We start from the raw sequence: 19,055 nt of genomic DNA, 5'->3' as shown, positions 1-19,055 counted from the left end.
TAGCTCAAATTACGGTATATAATATGGGCAGAGAAGATTAACTGCGTTATATCTATTCTCTTTAATCCTTTAAATACGTAACTTAATCTTTAACTGTGCGATAAATACGTAATACGATGGTCTTAATCATGTGATATCTATAACATTGTATGAACTGAATTACGTCAATTCATGTTAACTTTGTAACCTAGTTATTAAATAAAGTTAGTTGTTAGTTGATTATGGTATCAGAAGCCTAAGTTAGCTCGAAAGAAAGCTTTGGTACTCTTTGAATTTTACGAGTTGAGAATTTGCCTGTGTAGCAAATTCTTTGGACTGTGTGTCCTTTAGAACCGGGGAGTTAAGCCAGGTTGAGATTTGGACTGTGTGTTCTTTAGAACCGGGAAGTTAAGCCTGGTTGAGATTTGGACTGTGTGTTCTTTAGAACCGGGGAGTTAAGCCTGGTTGAGATTTGGCCTGTGTGTCATTTAGAGCTTGGGAGTTCATCCTGGTTGAGATATTGCCTGAGTGGCCTTTAGAATCTGAGAAGTTAGTCCTGGTTGATCTTGGTAACGAGTAGACCTGGATAGATACATCTCGAGTAAATTGTTATGGCGTAGGTATTTGCGCTTCATTTTCAGTTAAAATGCAGAAAAAAAAACATTATTTGTTGCCAATCTATCTACATTCTACAAGCCTTGCTTCTTAGGACATTTAAAAGTATAAAAATTATTTGTGGATTTCCGAAATTTGTTGGAAACAATTTTTTTTAAAGTACACAAATAAGGATAATAATAACTTACTTTTCTGATGACAAAATAACTAAAACATTCACCTCTTTGGTCTAAAAGTTCATTACTCAAAAAAACCAGGTTGCCATATGAAAAATCAATTTTTTGTTTGATAATTTCAATATGGCGGCTTAAACCCCTTCAGTGCTGAAATATTTCGATACAATTGATTTACATACATACAGAGTAGCTGCCATAATACAGCGGAAATGATTTGAACCACAAAATTATTCTCGATTTCTAAAAGTGCGTGATTTCGTGTGCAATCCATTTAAAAAAAATTACAACCCCAATCTACAAAGGTACTTTTATTAACTTTTTTCTGAGCCGAAATGATTGCAATATCATCCTTACTTTTCAATCTGAATCTTTTAATTATGATTAGCAGCAGTTTGCAGATTTATGCAGTATAGAAAAGGAAAGATATTTAATAAATTCATACTATTTCAAGATCTTAAGGGAATCTTTATCAGACATAACTTATTAAACGGAGGGAAACTTGACATTACGCTAACAGTTCCTAAAATGCAGTTGCATTTATAATTAATATTATTAATGAATGGGGTTAATTGGGATAATTAAAGCATTAATAATGCTTAATTACTTGAATAACAACTAAGGAATATGCAATATATATTAGTTAAAGGTTAAAAGGGGGTTCTAAAAGAGGAGAGTGGAGTATCAAAATAGCAACATTTAACTGATTTTAAAAATCATTTATCAAAATATTCTGGTAAATTAAAGGGAAAATGACATATCCATTTCTTAATGAGTCCTTTCGTCCATATCGAAATATTTGGGTTTTCAGGGTGATAGGACCAAGGTTTCCATGGACAGATTTTAGTCGGAAATTTAATAATTGAGAAGAATAAAAAAGACCTTAATATATTACGAAATTAGATGAAAAAAATTGTGTCACAGGCTTAACATTACATTTCAGGGATGCATATGTTTTCTTAAAGAATCTTCACCCTCCTTTCCCCCCAGATATTAGGTTTGTTGTCAAAGGTACTATTTGCTGAATGTGAAAAAAATGTTTTGGTATTTAAGAATTAAAAAGGTGAAAAAACTCGCTTTTTGATGTCAAATTCTAACTATCACATTGTGAAAAATTAATCAAAAATGTAAAAAAAAAAATTAAAAGTACAAAACCATGTAAAAAAGATAACAACGAGAACCTTGAAACCTGTGGGAACTAATGTGCTTTTTCTATTTAATAAAAAGTGATTAAATCTGATAATTCAGTTTTTCAAATTATAAACATCGATACATAAATCATACTTGATCAGACAAAGCTTTTAAGGGTAACGTTGTGAATCGGGCATTGACATCTTTGCATGGAGAGTCACTTAAAATTACGCTTACAGTCCCTTTAAAATCCGTTAACCTGGACCCCTTTCTGTAATAGTGAACTCCTCGAACTCTGAACCAAAGCTTGAAAGAGCAGAGAGAAGATCGTCTTCATTATCACTGAGGAACTGAAACCTTAAAAAGAATCGGATTAAAGGTGATCCAAAAATTGCGAGCTCTCAGGCAAATTGATGATATTTTTTCCAAATACTTCTGGAAAACTGAAACTAAAATCAAGTGTTTGTACAACAATGTTAATACTCAGGATACAAAATAAGTATAAGTCAGTTTGTGTGGTAAAACCAATGGCCTAGGTTGACCCAATCTTGAAACTTGACGCAACTTTTTATAACAGTCTGGACCAATGTGAAATGTGAGTTGGGTAAACCTAAGGAATGTTTGTAAATTCTTTCCTCCCCCCGACTCATTGTAAAACTTTTTATTTAAAAAAAAAAATCATTTAACCCCCCACCCAATTTTTTTTTTTAATTAATCACATAACCTTTAAAGATTTAATTAAAACTTTTAGTCTTGGGAATTCTAAATGGTTTAACATTTTTGCACCTTCAATAATGACGGGGATATGAAGAAATTATTCCAGGTTCTAATTTAATAGACAACAAACTCGTTAAAATGTTGAATATCTCCGTTAATACTGAAGATATCAGACTTTAGAAAGGTTATAAAACGTATATTTTTATACACTCTTGATCAACTATCGGAAATCGAATATTTTCAAGTCGTCTCTTGATTCCCATGTTTATTGAAACACCTTGTGAAAAATGAAGGTTAGTTAATTTATTGCTCAAAGGATATTTTACTCGTTTTAACTTATATATTCAATATTATAATTGGTCGTCTTCAATCTGTCATTTTTCATTGGGACACACTGTATTTAACCATATTGTTAGACATAAGAGAAGGGACTGATATTATATTATTAACTGTTATTGATTGTTTTTATATATTTCCATTATTTATAAAACATAATATATAAAAGAATTATAGCTCTTATACTGAACATAATGGAAATACAAAATAATAATAATAATAATAATACTAATAGTTCGATTTTCTGATAAATAGGAGATAACAACGTTTGATCTATTTTCTTCATCTTATTTCTTTATGTTTCAGAATCAGATTAGTATTGTTTGTAATGATAAAGCATAAAATAATCTCACATAGATCTTGACAATTCACCAAACATGATTGCCTTATAGGATAATGGTAAGTTCTTTGAACAAGACGTAATTTCAAAATCAGAGATGGAATTTAAAGAATTTAAGCCGCGGTTTAAATCCGTCAAAACCCGGTTTAAATTATGCGCCGGCTTAAATCTTGAAACATTTGATACAATTTTAAGTGGAACCAACCATTTTTAAACCGCGGCTTAATCCCTTTTAGTACAGAATACCCTCCTATAGCTGTCTATGCTTCTTGGCAAAAACAACAGGTTCTACGGGGTGTCTCTGAAAACAGGGGGCCTCAATTTTGAAAAAAAAACTGCAATGCATCTGGGGATTTTCGAAGCCATCATAATTTTAGCTATGATCAAGATTTTTATTTGCACCTTTAGATCAGAACTTTTTTAAAGAATAAAGGTAGATAATTCAAAAAACGAGAGCTACTATTTTTTGGGACACTCTGTGATTGTCTGTTAGCAGACAATCAGTGATAGATTCCCTTGATTGCAATATTCTGTATTCTCCTTGTTACAAATAGATCCTATTTCAAAACTTACATTTACATTTGTTTATATTTATTTATTTATATAGGACTAAATATTTGCTAAGGTAATGTCTGATTCAAAACGTTACTTTAAAATATTTTGCATGATCAAAAATAAATGAGATATCCATATTTTTAACATTAAAAATTGATTGTTTTTAATTGCATGGTTTATAAGATGTGTGTGACTTGCTGATTTCTGTTTCAAAAACAAGCTAGAAATAAACAAGTATTAATCGGATAAAGATTTTATGGGTAATGTTGTGAATCATGAATGCACCTTTTAAAAATGGAGATTCAGTAAAATTTTGATGCACATCTGCTACGAAGTCATAGTTTAGGTCAATCTTTCAAAGTTAAAAACAAAACGAAAAAACAAGCATCCTTACTTAGTATCTCCAAGAATAGGAGGCTATTTAAGGATAACTCCTTTCAGGCTCTCTAACAGTTGATAAAGAATATATTTAAAAAAGTCACTGACAATGCAATAGTCTAGAAACGTATTTATCGTTAATATCTTCAGCAAGCTTTAATCCGCATATTTGTCTGTTCAACGGATAAAGTTAATTCCTGATACTTGTATCTGGCTTGAAATATTAACCATCAGAGACCAAAAATAAATCAGCCAATGAGAAATCGTTAAAATTTATGTAGACTGTGTTTTCACTGAATAAGAACTTTGTCTGTTCAAATCAAGTGGAATTGCAGAATATGAAAATTTTGAGAAAAATGACAGATTAACTTAGTATAAATGTTAAAAAGAGTACGACTGCTTTAAAGAAGAAAAAGTTTTAACTTTTGATATTAATTTAGATTGGTGTATATTAAGAAAGTATGGCTCCGACTTTAACTCAAACCATTACTGAAAAATGGGGAAACTTACGATCTTTTTATTATTAATTTCAACTTTTAACATAAAAACTTTTAGATAAAGTAAAATAAATTACATCTGGAACCGGAATATATTTCGGAACTATTTTTCAGTTAGTTAAAAAGGTTTTATTCTAAAAATAGTTCAAATATTAATAATATTATTGAAGGAACTGTCAACGTTATTTAAAGTTACCAAATAATTTAAAATTGTAATATACAATTCACGTCTCAACCTAAAAATTAAATATTAAAAAAGCCATTGAAAAATGATTTTAAAAATATGTTTTACATCTAAATATTTGTTAAACAAAAAGAATTATTTTTAGAACTTTTCTGACCGTTTTTGTCCTTTTTTCAAATCTCCCTAGCACTTATACAACACTTGACATTTTAGTCTAAAGCCTTTATCTAGGGCTAGATTAAGATCCCCAGCCTTTAAAGGGTTAAAAAATAATTTAATTTTGTCCATTTCCACCCTTGCTGATAAATCCACAAGTCACTTTGACCGACAAACCATGATTGAAAATTATCAAAGTTCAGAAAAAAACATCAAGGATATCTCCATAATTCTTGCTCAGCCATAGGTGTTTAAGGTATGTTGACAAATTTGAAATGTAGTGAATATCCTACTCCTGAACGGTTTCTCTAACACGTATCTATCCAGGTACAGTTCAGTTTCACTTATACAATCTAGCTAGCTATCGATATCTATCGGAAGCTTGTGACTATGATTGCCAAATCAAAGGGCACAATCCTCAACCTGTTTATCAAAACAGGGAACCACACTCGTGATCTGCCAACGCCACTACCACTGGGCACGATCTTGTTAGCTATCAATATCAATCAGAAGCTAGTAACTATTGATCCCAAATTAAAGGGGACAATCCTCAACCTGTTTATTAAAACCGGGAATGATTACTCTCTCGCAGTAAACAGTACAGAATTTCTAAATCAACTCGTGTATTTGAGGTTCACATATTAAAAGTTTAAGTTAATAGACGTAATTACAATTATTATGTCTTTATCTATATCACATGATTAAGCCCATCATGTTACATATTACAGAACAGTTAAAATAGGCGCAATTAAGATGTATGTCATTATATATCAAATCAAATCAAATCAAATCAAATCAAATCTGACTTTTAGGGATGTCCTACAACCACACAAACATTATCGAAATGACTTTACTAATTCTCAAGTGTTATGTGGGAAATTATGATTCATATAGACTTTCCGTAATTTGTAAAGAATGTGACTTTTTATAAAAGATTATTCTGTAATCCAAATATTTAAGCTTGCCTTTGCGTTGGACATCCAAAGTTATTGCCAGACCAAACACAGATTCTACATATCATATTGAGTGCATTATTCAACATGGTTGATAAGTGGAAACCGCCCTGTTAGCTACTACGGTGTATTTTATTGATTGATTATTAAAGCAAGTCTGCTATCATAGATTGATTATTGATTGATCTGCCGCTCTATAGCCATTCCTGTTTCCTAAGCCAACGTTCATACACTTGAATTGGGTCATGATGTTTGAGCATTTAGAATTGCACAAAAACTTTGCTGGTTTCCACCATTTGTGAGGCTACTGGTGAAGTTGTAGAGAAACCAGATTCTGCACAGAGTTCTGGATTTCCAATTGATAAAAGATTTGCAACTGCTTAACAGTAATATCTCCCAGTTCCCTCTCCCCATCCCTATGTCTTCCTAGTAGATCCTCCAAGTTCCTCATGTATAGGGACCCTCTTTTATCTTTGTTTCAATCCATGCAGACTTTAACCAGTCTACTCTCTATAAAATCCTGATCTTCCACCCTCTTCATAAACCGTAGTTTCGCTACCTCTATCTACATCCTAATAGGTTTCCAACCTAGATTGGTACAGACGATCGCATTTTCAGACGAATACGGTACTACCAGAATAGATTTCCCTAGTTTTGTTTGTACAACTTCCAACTGCTGTATTACTCCTGCTGTGATGGGTACCACCCCTGCAGGGCAACATTGCACCACAGTGCCAATGATGATGAAATGCTGACGATCTCGTTCTTGTTGGTGAGCAAGATCACAACTTTAGAAGAATTGGCTCTTGACACCATAGTTACCCCTTTTGCTGATGACGTTCCCAGGTACTTATAGAAGTCACTTGCTTGATGACATCCGACTCATGAGTTAAACGATCGCTTAGCTGGCATGTATACTCTTTGTCCAACGAGATGATATTTGTGTTGGCAGCAGATATCTTTATTCTAATGAAGCTAATCATGCTACATATTCATTTGAAACACATTCAAATGAATAATGGGTTTTATTTAAAAGTTTACAAATGTAGATAGTTAATAATTTTCAGGTTTCAGGTTTACAGAATATCATGTTTACCCAATATTTATTACAGTAATACTTAAAAATTCCATTGACAGCCTCTTTAATCTAATTATATATAGAAAGATTAAACACCTGTTAGTTGATAAACACAAGATTACATCCTTTCGAGAGGGTTGATCCTAGATACAAATGTAAATCCCTAGATTTGTAAATAAAGGTGTTATTGTCTCTATAAAGCCCTGGAACTATTGTGTCTTATGTTACAGAAACTTCTCTATTCTTATAGAAAAACTTGAACAAAAACAACAATACACATTATTGTAGGACTGGGAAACATTCTGTTTAAGAAAATTAACAGAAATAGTTGTTACTGAAAACAAAATTCAGGGTTGTGAAAGACAATAGTCTGCCTCTTTAGGAGAGTTCCACAACATTGATGTAAAAACATTGTGAATTCTTCGAAGCCTGTTAGGCGAGGCCTGGATATGAACCTGTTAAGTTATGAGCAAATATATGGTAACAAACGATTTTAACTTTCCTTTAATGAAGGGATTGAAAAAAGTTATACATGTCCAGCTATAAATTATTTGTAGATAGAAACTGAAGGAGCAAAAATATAGATAAGAAGAATATAACTAAATGCTTATCTTGTGGAAAACAAAAATGGACTTATAAAGAAAAATTTGAGAGGGAAGGGAGTCAAATCTTGTATCACCTTACCCCCTAAAGGCTAGAACAAGGCACAACCCCTGCAGATCTGAATTTTATATTTGAACTTTTTCAAATTATGCACCCTTTTTAAATCCCTGACAAAAAAAGGTGTATCAAAATGGAAAATATACACCCCTTTTCTAAAAGAAAATTGTGCCTCTTGAGCTTAGAACTTGTGTGTAGGATACTCATAAATCCCGATTTCTTAATCACAATATCCACTGTGGTGACTTTTAATTTGAGGATTAATGCTTAATCTCTTCATTTCAGTTATCCCTCTCCTGATCAAAACGATTACCATGTGGAATATTGAATAAAGATTAGATGTAATAAGTAAATATTCAGAATAAAAAGAGATCAAAATCAAGCATTGATCTTGATATCCACAATACAAGAGTTCTCTGTTCTGGGAAACTATGTCCTCAATCATGGTTCGTTTATGCTGAAACTAGAATAATCCAATACTCTTTGTTAAATGTTGCCAAGATAAAAGAAAATTCTAAATCCTGCAAACATCTGGAAACTAAACAAAACACCGATTTCTATTTCTTTGAATATAGAGGGATACAGATTTTCAATAAATACTAGATCTATTTAGTTTCATAATAATTTAGTTTAAAAATTTTGCTTTGAGAGATCAAAGAATAAGGTTTAGTGAGTTGCAAAACCTTTTTTTTTGGGAGGTGGGGGGGGGGCGGCGTTATTTTTTAGATTAACCTTATCTTCTGAATAATGATTTTCATTACTTTTTAAACCTTCCAAAATAATTTTTTGCATTGTCCTAAATAAGTGAATGTATATATATCTTTCTTAAAAAATGCTCTGAATGGTTTTGTCCTTAAAATAATCTCAGAATTATTCCCTTGAGCCAAAACCATTCCCTTATGCTTCTAATGTTCTTTGCCAACAAACTTTAGTAAAATTACAGAATAAAGAACTAGAACAGAGAAAATATTAAATGAAATCAACTTTCTGGAAACAAACTGGTCATCTTTTTTCTTAAGTAGCAAAATTTATTTTACCAGAGACCAAAAACTATTTAATTAAGATATTTCCGATATGTTCTCCTGCAATAGAATTATGCCCAATTCACTTTTGTAGAGAAACCACAAAAATAATCAGGACATTCAACTTAATATCCAGTACATATATGATCAGACGCAGCTTTAAAGGGTAGCGTTGCGAGCATTTCAATCTTTTCAGGGAGGCTCGATTAAAATTACACTTACACTAGATCACGTTAAAGGGAAAATATAGAAAATAAAGGAAAAAAGGAAATTGAAATCGAACCAATAAAAGAACTAAGAACCGCAGCAACAAAGCTGAAATATATATTGCTTAGCATTAAAAAGTTTGTTTTCAGCAATTCGATTTTGTCCTGAAGCATGTTTGTTTATAATGAAACTTGAACACCCTAATACAAATTTTGCTGAGTACCAAAACATACAGAAATTTTATCCTGCATTGATGTTAAAAGTTCCAGTTTTAAAAAGGAATATGCAATAGTAAAGAAACAATTAAAATGTTAGAAAACTCAAAAAGGAATTGAGTTTTTGCCGCAAGCACAAATTGTTTAATCACTGTATCTTTGCAACCTGATGGTGTAAACCTTTGACATTTCAAGACATTTTGACATTTCATAGTTTGAAATAAATAAGTCTTACAAGATCGGGTTGCACAACATAGAAATTAGAAAATCAGAGTTTATCACCAAAACTCAATTTCTTTGTTTATTAAATTTGTAAATTGTTTCCCAAACACATAATTATTATTAGTTAATAGTTTTGAGGCTCATCGATCACTTCTTTAAACAAGCCCAGAGCTCACTAATAATAGATAGGAACATGAGTCTTTGAGTTTATGAAAAAGGCTCAATTCCTTTCTTACAAGCTCAGGAGTCAGTAGAAATGTTAAAAGGATTCTTTTTCAAAGATAAAATACTCCTATTTTCATGAGAGAAAAATAAATCTAACAGATCTGGGTTGCAGAAAAAGTTTGAACGAACTGCTAGACAAATTTATAAATATATATGTTTATATAAATCTGTCCAAAAGTTTATATTTATTACGCCTCCAGGCTGTCAATAACTGAAGAAGGGGGAGAAACTTTCTAGGATTTTATGAATTTTAAATATGTAAACACTCTGAAATCCTAAGGATAGGATTATCAGCTACTATATTTTCAAATTCTGATGGGACATGATAAAGGAATTAGGTCTTTGCCACAAACTCTGACTTTCTAATCCCTTGATCTTTGCAACCCAATGTAGTATGCCTTTTAAAAACTATGAATTTTTATATCAAATTCTGTAAGCTTGAAATATCAAAGGTTTACACCATCCAGTTGCAAAGATATTTTAGTTTTTTGCAAAGACTACATTACTTGAAATATTTTAGTGCGCTTTCTTGCTAGATCTCGCATTAAACCAAATCTAAAAACAGCGTTTAAGATGTTCAGCCTACTAAACATTGTTGTACTATGTTAAATAGTGCTTCTTGTAGGTACAATCCCCAAAATTGGGAAGGTCTTTTAAAAAAACATTTTTATTTAAAATGCCGTATTAACCTATAAAAGTAGGCCTTATATCTTGAAAATGTGCTCGGTTTCTTTTCCTAAGATAAAAAAAATTAAATTTAAATTTTATTGTGAGTTTTGTTTTACAACAGAATAGAATAAATTGTGGATTCTCAATGAGAGAACTGAGGATTGTTTCAAATAAAATGACCAAAGAGAAAGTTAGAATTTTTTTTGAAAATCTTAGGAAAAGGGATTGAGAACATTTTGAAGGATAAAACGGCATTTTAGAGCAAAATCTTTTAAAGGGCAAGCCCCAATTTATGAACATTGTACCGAATTGTAACTCGTTTTATTGCAATAAACGATGTTTAGCAGGTCAAAAAAATAAATCTTCGGAAAAAACCAGAGCACATTTTCGAATATAGGTTCTAATTTTGCAGGTTTAAATGGCATTTTAGAGAAAAATGTTTCTTCGACGATCTCCACCCCCCCCCCTCATTGAGTGAAGAAATCAACAAAGTTTAAAGAAGAAAAGTTAGTGGAGGAATGGGAAAGGGGAGAAAAATTGAGAAAAATCCCTCCATTTACTTTTTCCCTCTCCTGAATGTATAGTGAAGCCGTGTGAATATTAGATTAAGAGCAAGGTGGAAACGAATTTTTTTTTAACATAAAGAGAATACATAACTTAGTTCAGGACAACACTTGGTTGAAGAAATTCTTAATTTAATTAATATTTGAAATGTTCTTTCAGCAAGTGACAATTCAACCCTATTCCATATAAACTGACATAAAAGAACCTTAACTTATTAAACTTTTCTTACAAAAATTTAATATAATTGTATTTTACTGGGCTTTAAGCATCTTCTATTTCAATTGTGAACAATCTCTTTTTGTGTATCTTCATTGTAAAACATAAACAAACAAACAAAAAGTTTGCGGATTTTATCCAAAAATTTCGAGGGTTTTTAAAATTTATTGAAAATCAAATTTAGTTCGAGGCAAATTTTTTTAATTTTAATCGATCATAAACCTTAACTGGGTTCATGTGAGGTCAAGGATTTTCAAGAATTTAATTTTTTTTTTACAAAACTAAAAACCTTTAAAACCTTTTTTATTTTATTTTTATCATTCATAAACCTTCCCTATGGTCACGTGATGTCCCACAAAAAATTTGGACCCGATCGGTTCAGCCGTTTTGACGTTTATTGGATACAAACAAACAGACAGACAAGCCAAATTTATATATAGATTTTAAGGTCTGCATTTGCATAACCTTATCAAACATTTATCTAAGAAAATTCTCAATTGCAAAATTGAGAAAACCAACTCACAATAAGAAATCCTTCATTCAAATTTTAAAATTCTTAGTTATTAGACAGTTTTAAAGACAATTGACCAAGTTCATTACCCTATTATTTTGCAAGGAAAAAGACCTTTTTTCAGACAGTCAGGTTTAAACTTTTACAAGTTTGAATTGACTTGTGCAAATATCTAGTTAAGGAAAAACATTTCCAACTGATTCAGGGAAAAATAAATAAATAATCTGTTCACTATATCTTGCATTCTTGTTTGTTTAGGTCAGACACTTCAAGTCCAGCCCAGGTCACTTCAATATGAGTGGTCGGTGGTCAAATCAAATAAGGGGAACGAGATTTTTTACTACAGTGATAACTGGAAAACAATGAAATAGGAAGACGACATTATTCCAATACTTGAAAATATTTGATATTATTACAATTTTTTATACAAACTTATTAAAAAACTAGTTTAGTGAAATGGGACTGCACAATTGAGGCATCTCATACTCCGCTTTTTAAAGTTATAACTTGACTCAAAATTGTGGTTATCTCTGTAAGAAAAGGGGAAGGGAGACATTGGTTTTAGATCAGGGAGGGATAAAGTTTAGTTTGGTATAGGTACAGGTAAAGAATTTAACCTAGAGGGGGTATCATATTAAAGATTTTTGAATCATATCCGGTCTACTATATGAAGACTAGTTTTAATGGGAATTGATACTAATTTAATGGTAGCTATGTGCATAAGGAATCAATGTTCTTAAAGGAACTATGTTCTTAAGTAAACTATGTTCTTAAGTTAACTATGTTCTTAAGGAACTATGTTCTTAAGGAAACTATGTTCTTAAGTAAACTATGTTCTTAAGGAAACTATGTTCTTAAGGAAACTATGTTCTTTTCTTAAGGAAACTATGTTCTTAAGGAAACTATGTTCTTAAGTAAACTATGTTCTTAAGGAAACTATGTTATTAAGGAAACTATGTTCTTACGGAAACAAAGTCTCAAGGAAACGATACTTTAAGAAAACGATATCTTAAGGAAACTGTAATGTGCTTTTTAAGGACTATGTTCTTAAGGAAACTAAGTCTCAACGAAACGATATCTTAAGGAAACAATATCTTAAGGAAACGATATATTAAAGAAACTATGTGATTAAGGATACTATAAACTTGAGGACACTATGTGCTTGAGGGAACTATGTGTTTGTGGAAACTATATGCTATAAGACACTATGTTTTTAAGGAAATTATGTGCTTAAGGGAATTTTCTGCTTTGAGGAAACTATGAGCTTAAGAAATCTATATTTTTCAGGACACTTTGTGCTTAAGGGCAACTATGTTCTTAAGGCAACTATGTCTTAAGAAAACTTGGTGCTTAAAGAAACTCTGTTCTCAAGGAAACTGTGTGCTTGTGGAAACTATGTGCTATAAGAAACTATGTTCTTAAAGAAAATATGTGCTTTAAGAAACTATGTTCTTAAAGAAACTATGTGGCTAAGAAAACTTTGACGGAAGAAAACTAGGTGATTTTAGAAACAATAGTGCTTAGAAAACTATGTGGTAAAGGAAACTATGTTCTTAAAGTAACTAAAATATGCACTGATGACTAGTTTTATGAAAATTTATTCAACTTCCTAAAAGTGAGAAAGGTTTATCGTCCCCTGGATAGTAGTGCAGGATATAGATCATACTTTTACTCAGTCCTGGAAAATATATGCAGCTAGTGTTTACTTAACAATACTGTTTTCTTATTTTAACTAAACATTAATTTCACTAAACAAACCAACAATAACTTTAAACTTTGAAAGAAAAAAGGTTTCGGGAGTATTTACTTTTACTAAAAGCACATACAAAGAAATACTTTGTTGTTCTTGTATTTTGCATATTTTGTGAAAACGCAGATTTACTAAAATTTCAGTTATTTAAAACTATTTTCCAGTATACTGGGTGACATGTCATATAACAAAATTATATAACAAAAATCCCTGACTTCTGTTTTTAAATAGAATTCAATTCTGACAAATATTACTGAAATAAAAAAGGTTATTAAACTATACGTAGCTTTTCCTAAATTATTTTAGAGTGAAATAAAATTCATGTTTGGAGTTAGTCTAGGTAATCTAAAAATTAGCTGATTTTTGAATAATCTATTAACGTTTTGTTTTGGGTGTCCGTAATGATTCTTTTCATTCTAAACCAATTAACTTCTGGTAATTGGTTTCATTTGAAATTTTTTTTGATCAGACTTAATTTCTACACATAAATGGAGTTCAGTTTAATAAATAATGTTTTACATGATCCTACATAGTATACCTGAGAATAAACTGAAGAACTGCCTCAAATCCAGGTCTACTTTCCTTCAGCAGAGATACCATGTGTTTGTTCACCTTAGTCAAGTCTTTCATCAGTAAACTAAAAAAAACATATTTAAGAATGATAATAAATTTTAACTTTAAGCTGTAGCTTTTCAAGTCCCTATTTTTTCCGTTCTCCTAAAACAAAATTTTGCGGATTTTTCTGTTTTCATTTGTGCATTATTAAAAATAATAACTGTCAACATATTTTGCTAGATTTTTCAAATGTCTATAAAATTTTTCTGGGGTCATGTGAGCTTTGCCCCCCAAAAAAATCTGGATCAGTTCAACCGTTTTGACGTTTATTGGGTACAAACAAACAAAGATACAAAGTATTTATTAATAATAAAAAAAATACAATATCTTTTTTTATTATACAAGTAATAAACTAGAAAATTGTATGTTTGTAAGAAAAGATATTTAAAAAGCAAATTTGTGAAAGCCATACAGGCCAAATAATTTTTTTTACATATTTCACATACTAGGCTTGTAAGGCGCCTTATGCCCCTTACCTTTTGACAATTTTAGCTTTTAACTGTTGCTCTGAAAGGGGCCTCAAAAAAGGCCACTTTCATTCTCAAATTTATGCGAATTTTTTAATTTAAATTTAAATGAGCTCATTCAAAAAAATTTTTTTTCAGGCAAAATTATTCAACTTTCTGGGGTCATTTGATCTTTTATAAAAAAAATCTAATTTTTTCCTCACTTCTTTTCTTCAACATTTGTTAAGACATATTCCAAGGTATTTACTTAATTACTTCAATTAACCCAAGTCTGCACACTAATTGTGTAATGTTACACAGAACTTAATAAAGCTCTTAATATTTATTTTAATAGGTAGGGGTATAGGATGATCCATACATAATGAATCATACTTTATTTAGGAATCCATCTTTAGTATTTTTTATTTGTATCTTAAAGGGACAGTAAAGGAAAACTGAAAGGGGGTATAGGCTGAAAGCTAATCACTTTATCTTTTGATCGCGACCCATGAAAGTTTTATCTGATGTTCCTGTCTCGAGAAATTGATATAAAACTGTGTTAAAATTATTCGAAAATTCATATATGTAAAATTTTGAAAATCTGAAACTTAAATCACATGACCAGAACTATCAACAATGGCAGAGCAGTATACTGGTCACGTGTCTCCGCCTGTATCACGTGAGCACTTTACTCCACTGCCATTGGTGGAATTTCTGGTTAAGCAATACGGACGTAAAAATAATATTATGAATGAAATCTATTGAAAATAGAAACAACAAATATAAAAGTAAACCTAAATTTCAATTAGCTTTCTCTGGGATATCATCGTTTTCAGATTGGTTACTTATTTTCTGAATATGATCTGTTTAAACCTACTACTTTTATACAAAATTGTATATATATTAATTTTCGTATAGATTTGACACAGTTTTATATCAATTTCTCGAGACAGGAACCTCAGATATGACTTTCATGGGTCGAGATCAAGATCTAAAGTGATAAGCTTTCAGCCTATACCCCCTTTCATTTTTCCTTTACTGTTCCTTTAACTGAAAGACAATATTCCAACACAAAAGCTAAAATGTCCAGCCTTTGCTGCCAGGAAAGGATTGACTGTGAAGACCGGAAAAGTAAAACCAAGTTTTCAAATTTAAAAAAATCTAGATTACTTTGGAGTGACCTCTTTAATTACTGACCAACCATAAACCTTCCCCTGTCCTACAAAAAATTGCTCAATCAATTTAGCCATTTGTTTGTTGGATACAAGGAACAAACAAATAGACAAAGTAAATGTATATTAAGAGAGCAGAACAATTAATATCAACCAATGTATGTATGATATGTAGTACACTATAAGATGTTGTGACACAGTATATTAATGACAAAGTTGAAAGCAGGAATGGATAAAGTTGCACAAAAACTAGTCATAGCTTTAAAGCTTGCAATAGGTTTGCTCTGATGAGAATGAAGAATTGTTTTTGTATGAAAGAGAAATGCATTGGAGTATCTTGATAAAGAAAATTAGACCTCAAGAGCAATGCAATATCCAGGCCAAAATTTTTCAAACTTTGATACCCATTGCACCTTTTCATACCTAGAACTCAAATTTATATTTTAAAAAGTGTATGTTTTTCCAGTCTGTCTATTTTAGAACAGTTACATCAATCATCAAAATAAAATTAAACATTTGTAAAAGTAAAATCCAATATGACATTAAAAAATAAATTAAAAATTAAATGGATAAAAGTTAAAAATTAAAGATGCTTCACATGTTTCATTTTTTTCAAATTTCCCAGGGGAAGAGTATAATCCATTCAAATTTATGAACACTGGAACCTAATTCAGAAGAAGAAAAATATAAAATCTGATGTTTATAGCCACAGTTTGACATCTCATATGGTCAATAAAGCAGGGAAATATATATTGTGAAGAATAATCTCCCTCGAATGAGGGAGGTTAAAATCTAATATTTGCTTCAGGGTAACAAAATGTGACTTAAAACTTTGAGCTAATACCCCGGTTTATTACTTTTTTAAAAATAAAAACTCGTTACTTTTAAATACAAAAATAATTTCTAAACATTATGGCAAAAATATTTTAAAAGAAAAAATAAATACCCCTGTTGACCAGTGACCAGGTTTGCTCCTCAATTTCATAATATATTATAAATTAAAATTTAAACCAGCAGTAAAGATAATTTTATTTCCTTCAATAAAACATTGACGGTTATTATAAAATCAATTTTAGATAAGTTTGACTTCATTCAACAATATTTTATTCAAGGTTGTAGAAAACATATATATAATGTAATAACTTGTGATATAAGTATATTACAAAGAAAAGAGGAGAAGAGTAAAAACATTGTATGTTATTTGAATAACTCTTGTTTTACTGTGCAATGTTAGAAAAGGATTAACCTATTAACCTATCTATGTTACCATGAGGACCAAATGTAATATTTTTTAACTGTGGTAATACTCTCTAAGTGTTACAGTAATAGGTAACAAACATACATATTGCATACACAGATACATCACACATACATAGTTATGTCTTAAACCACCTATTTTAAAAACTTAAAATGCAAAAAAATGTATAAAATATCTCTTGTGTCAGATTCTTGTCTGAAATAATAGAGAAAACCATCTGGTAAATCTGGTAAATCTCATTTTTATTCCAGAAATAATTATTCGATGGAATCCTTTGGGAAAACCTACCATGGGTTATATGCTGCATATTATCATTAAACTTTATTTTGTCCAGTCCTTTAAAAATTGTCCTTCCACCCCTCAAGGAAATAAAAACAAATAAAGTCCAACATGATTTATAAAAAGTTATTCTCACATATTAAACTTTTAATAATTGGATGGAATGCTTAATCATTCTTAAGGGATCAAAACAAAATCTTAAAACCAACTTAACTTAGAAATTCCAAATTTATTAGAATACCAAATAGTTGAAAGTTAAAGCAATGTTCTAACTTTGTTGTGAATAGTTGTCTAGTACTGGAAGCAGTAAGTTTAGAGATTACTGAATTAATCTGGATAATCTTGATTTAAGATAATTAAGAATTAATTTGAATTACTCAAGCGTTACTATTTTTAAGACTATTTATGCATTATTATGCATTACAGCTAGGGAATATATACCTAATGGGGTTAAGGGGCGGGGGGGTTTTAGTGGAAAATAAGGAGTCGATAGGAAAAAACCTTGCAAATTAAAACGCAGTAATAAGATTAAATTTAATATTTTTGAGGAGTAAAGGGTAATTACTGAAATTTTGTGAACATTTAACTTTTCTTAGATTAAAATAACCATCTAAGTTACGCTAAGAAAATTAAATGAAAAAGATGTATTGAAATACATTTGTTAAATTGAATAAGAAAATATAATGAAGAGGCAGGAAACTGCATTGCATAAAGAATGCACCCTGAATTTAAAATACTGGCTAGAACTAGAAAAGGACTTTCAGAATATCTGATTATAGAATTTGATACTTACTTTGATTCATACTTTGGTCCCCAATTAAAATAATTTGGGAAAATAAGGGAGCCATCTTCTGGTTGTTATGATTTAAACATTTGTGTGCCCTTACATCAGATAATGTGTTTAACAGTATTAATTCAATTGTAATTACAAAAGACAAATTTTTTCATCCCCAAATATGTCATATGTATTGAATCAGGACAGGACGTTCTAAATAAAAATAAATTGTACCGTTTACATCGTAAAAACCAGGTGTGTAAGAACTTGAGGGGGGAAGGAAGGTCATTACTTGGATGTTAGGTAGGTAGGTTGGTTAGTTAATAGTTCCTTAGTTAATACGTTCGTTGGTTAGGTTGGTTCATTGGTTAGGCTCTTCAACTCGGACGCAATAGTCTCCAATAATCAGTCAATAGATACAGTTCAGACCTGTAATAAAATACAGGTGTAGTAAAAAATAAAATGACAATGTATTTATGTAATTAATGGATTTGTTGCTGCTACTGTTCCTAGCTTTTGTTTGTATGCATAAAGCCATAATTGAAATATTTTCTATTTGTGGAGGTCATTAGAGGTTATTAAAATTCAATTTGATTAAATTTAGGAATTTCGATCCCAAAAAATTGGAAGATTTCAACCAAAAATGAAGGCAGGCACCCCCCCCCCCCCCCCCNNNACTGGGGGGGGGGGGGGGGTAAAAGTTGTATTTATGGTCAACAAGGTGACATTTCAGAGCTATAAACTTTAATGTCAGATTATCTTTATCCTTATCCCTTGATCTAATATATCCACTGCGGGCCCTTTTAATTTGATGATCAATGATTTTAGTTAGTCCTACACTGTTCAAATTTCTCTTCAACTCCTAACTAGGTACAATCACCATTCACCATGCAGAATGTCAAATAAAGATTAAATTAATATGCATGCAGATTTACAAAAGGTTGGGATCCAGTATTTATCTCAATATCCACAATACAAGAGTTCCCAAATAAAGTTGTTTAACAAGATGAGTTGTGGTATAGTGAGCCTAGAAATAGAATTCTAGAAAACCTTGGTTTATAAATCTAACAAAATAGGAAGAGCAAATCTTTCCAGTAATCTCCTTAAAGAAAGATTTTCCAAATTGTGGTCACATAATTTTAGTAATCCCTACCAGT

The 19,055-nt window shown here is 30.8% G+C and overlaps 1 protein-coding gene across 1 annotated transcript in view; it reads right to left on the bottom strand.

Moving 5' to 3' along the window:
* Positions 1 to 19,055, bottom strand: part of LOC111700037 (uncharacterized) — a 57,615-nt gene that overhangs the window by 16,630 nt on the left and 21,930 nt on the right. The window contains exons 5-6 of the mRNA XM_023470850.1: positions 13,892 to 13,990; positions 2,158 to 2,255 (exon numbers count right to left, since the gene is read on the bottom strand). Coding sequence (XP_023326618.1) covers positions 2,158 to 2,255; positions 13,892 to 13,990 — 197 coding nt within the window. The remainder of the gene's footprint in view (positions 1 to 2,157; positions 2,256 to 13,891; positions 13,991 to 19,055) is intronic.

The sequence above is a fragment of the Eurytemora carolleeae genome, unplaced genomic scaffold, assembly GCF_000591075.1.
Source record: "Eurytemora carolleeae unplaced genomic scaffold, Eaff_2.0 scaffold92, whole genome shotgun sequence".
Classification (NCBI taxonomy): domain Eukaryota; kingdom Metazoa; phylum Arthropoda; class Copepoda; order Calanoida; family Temoridae; genus Eurytemora; species Eurytemora carolleeae.
This window is presented reverse-complemented; position numbering and strand designations above follow the sequence as displayed.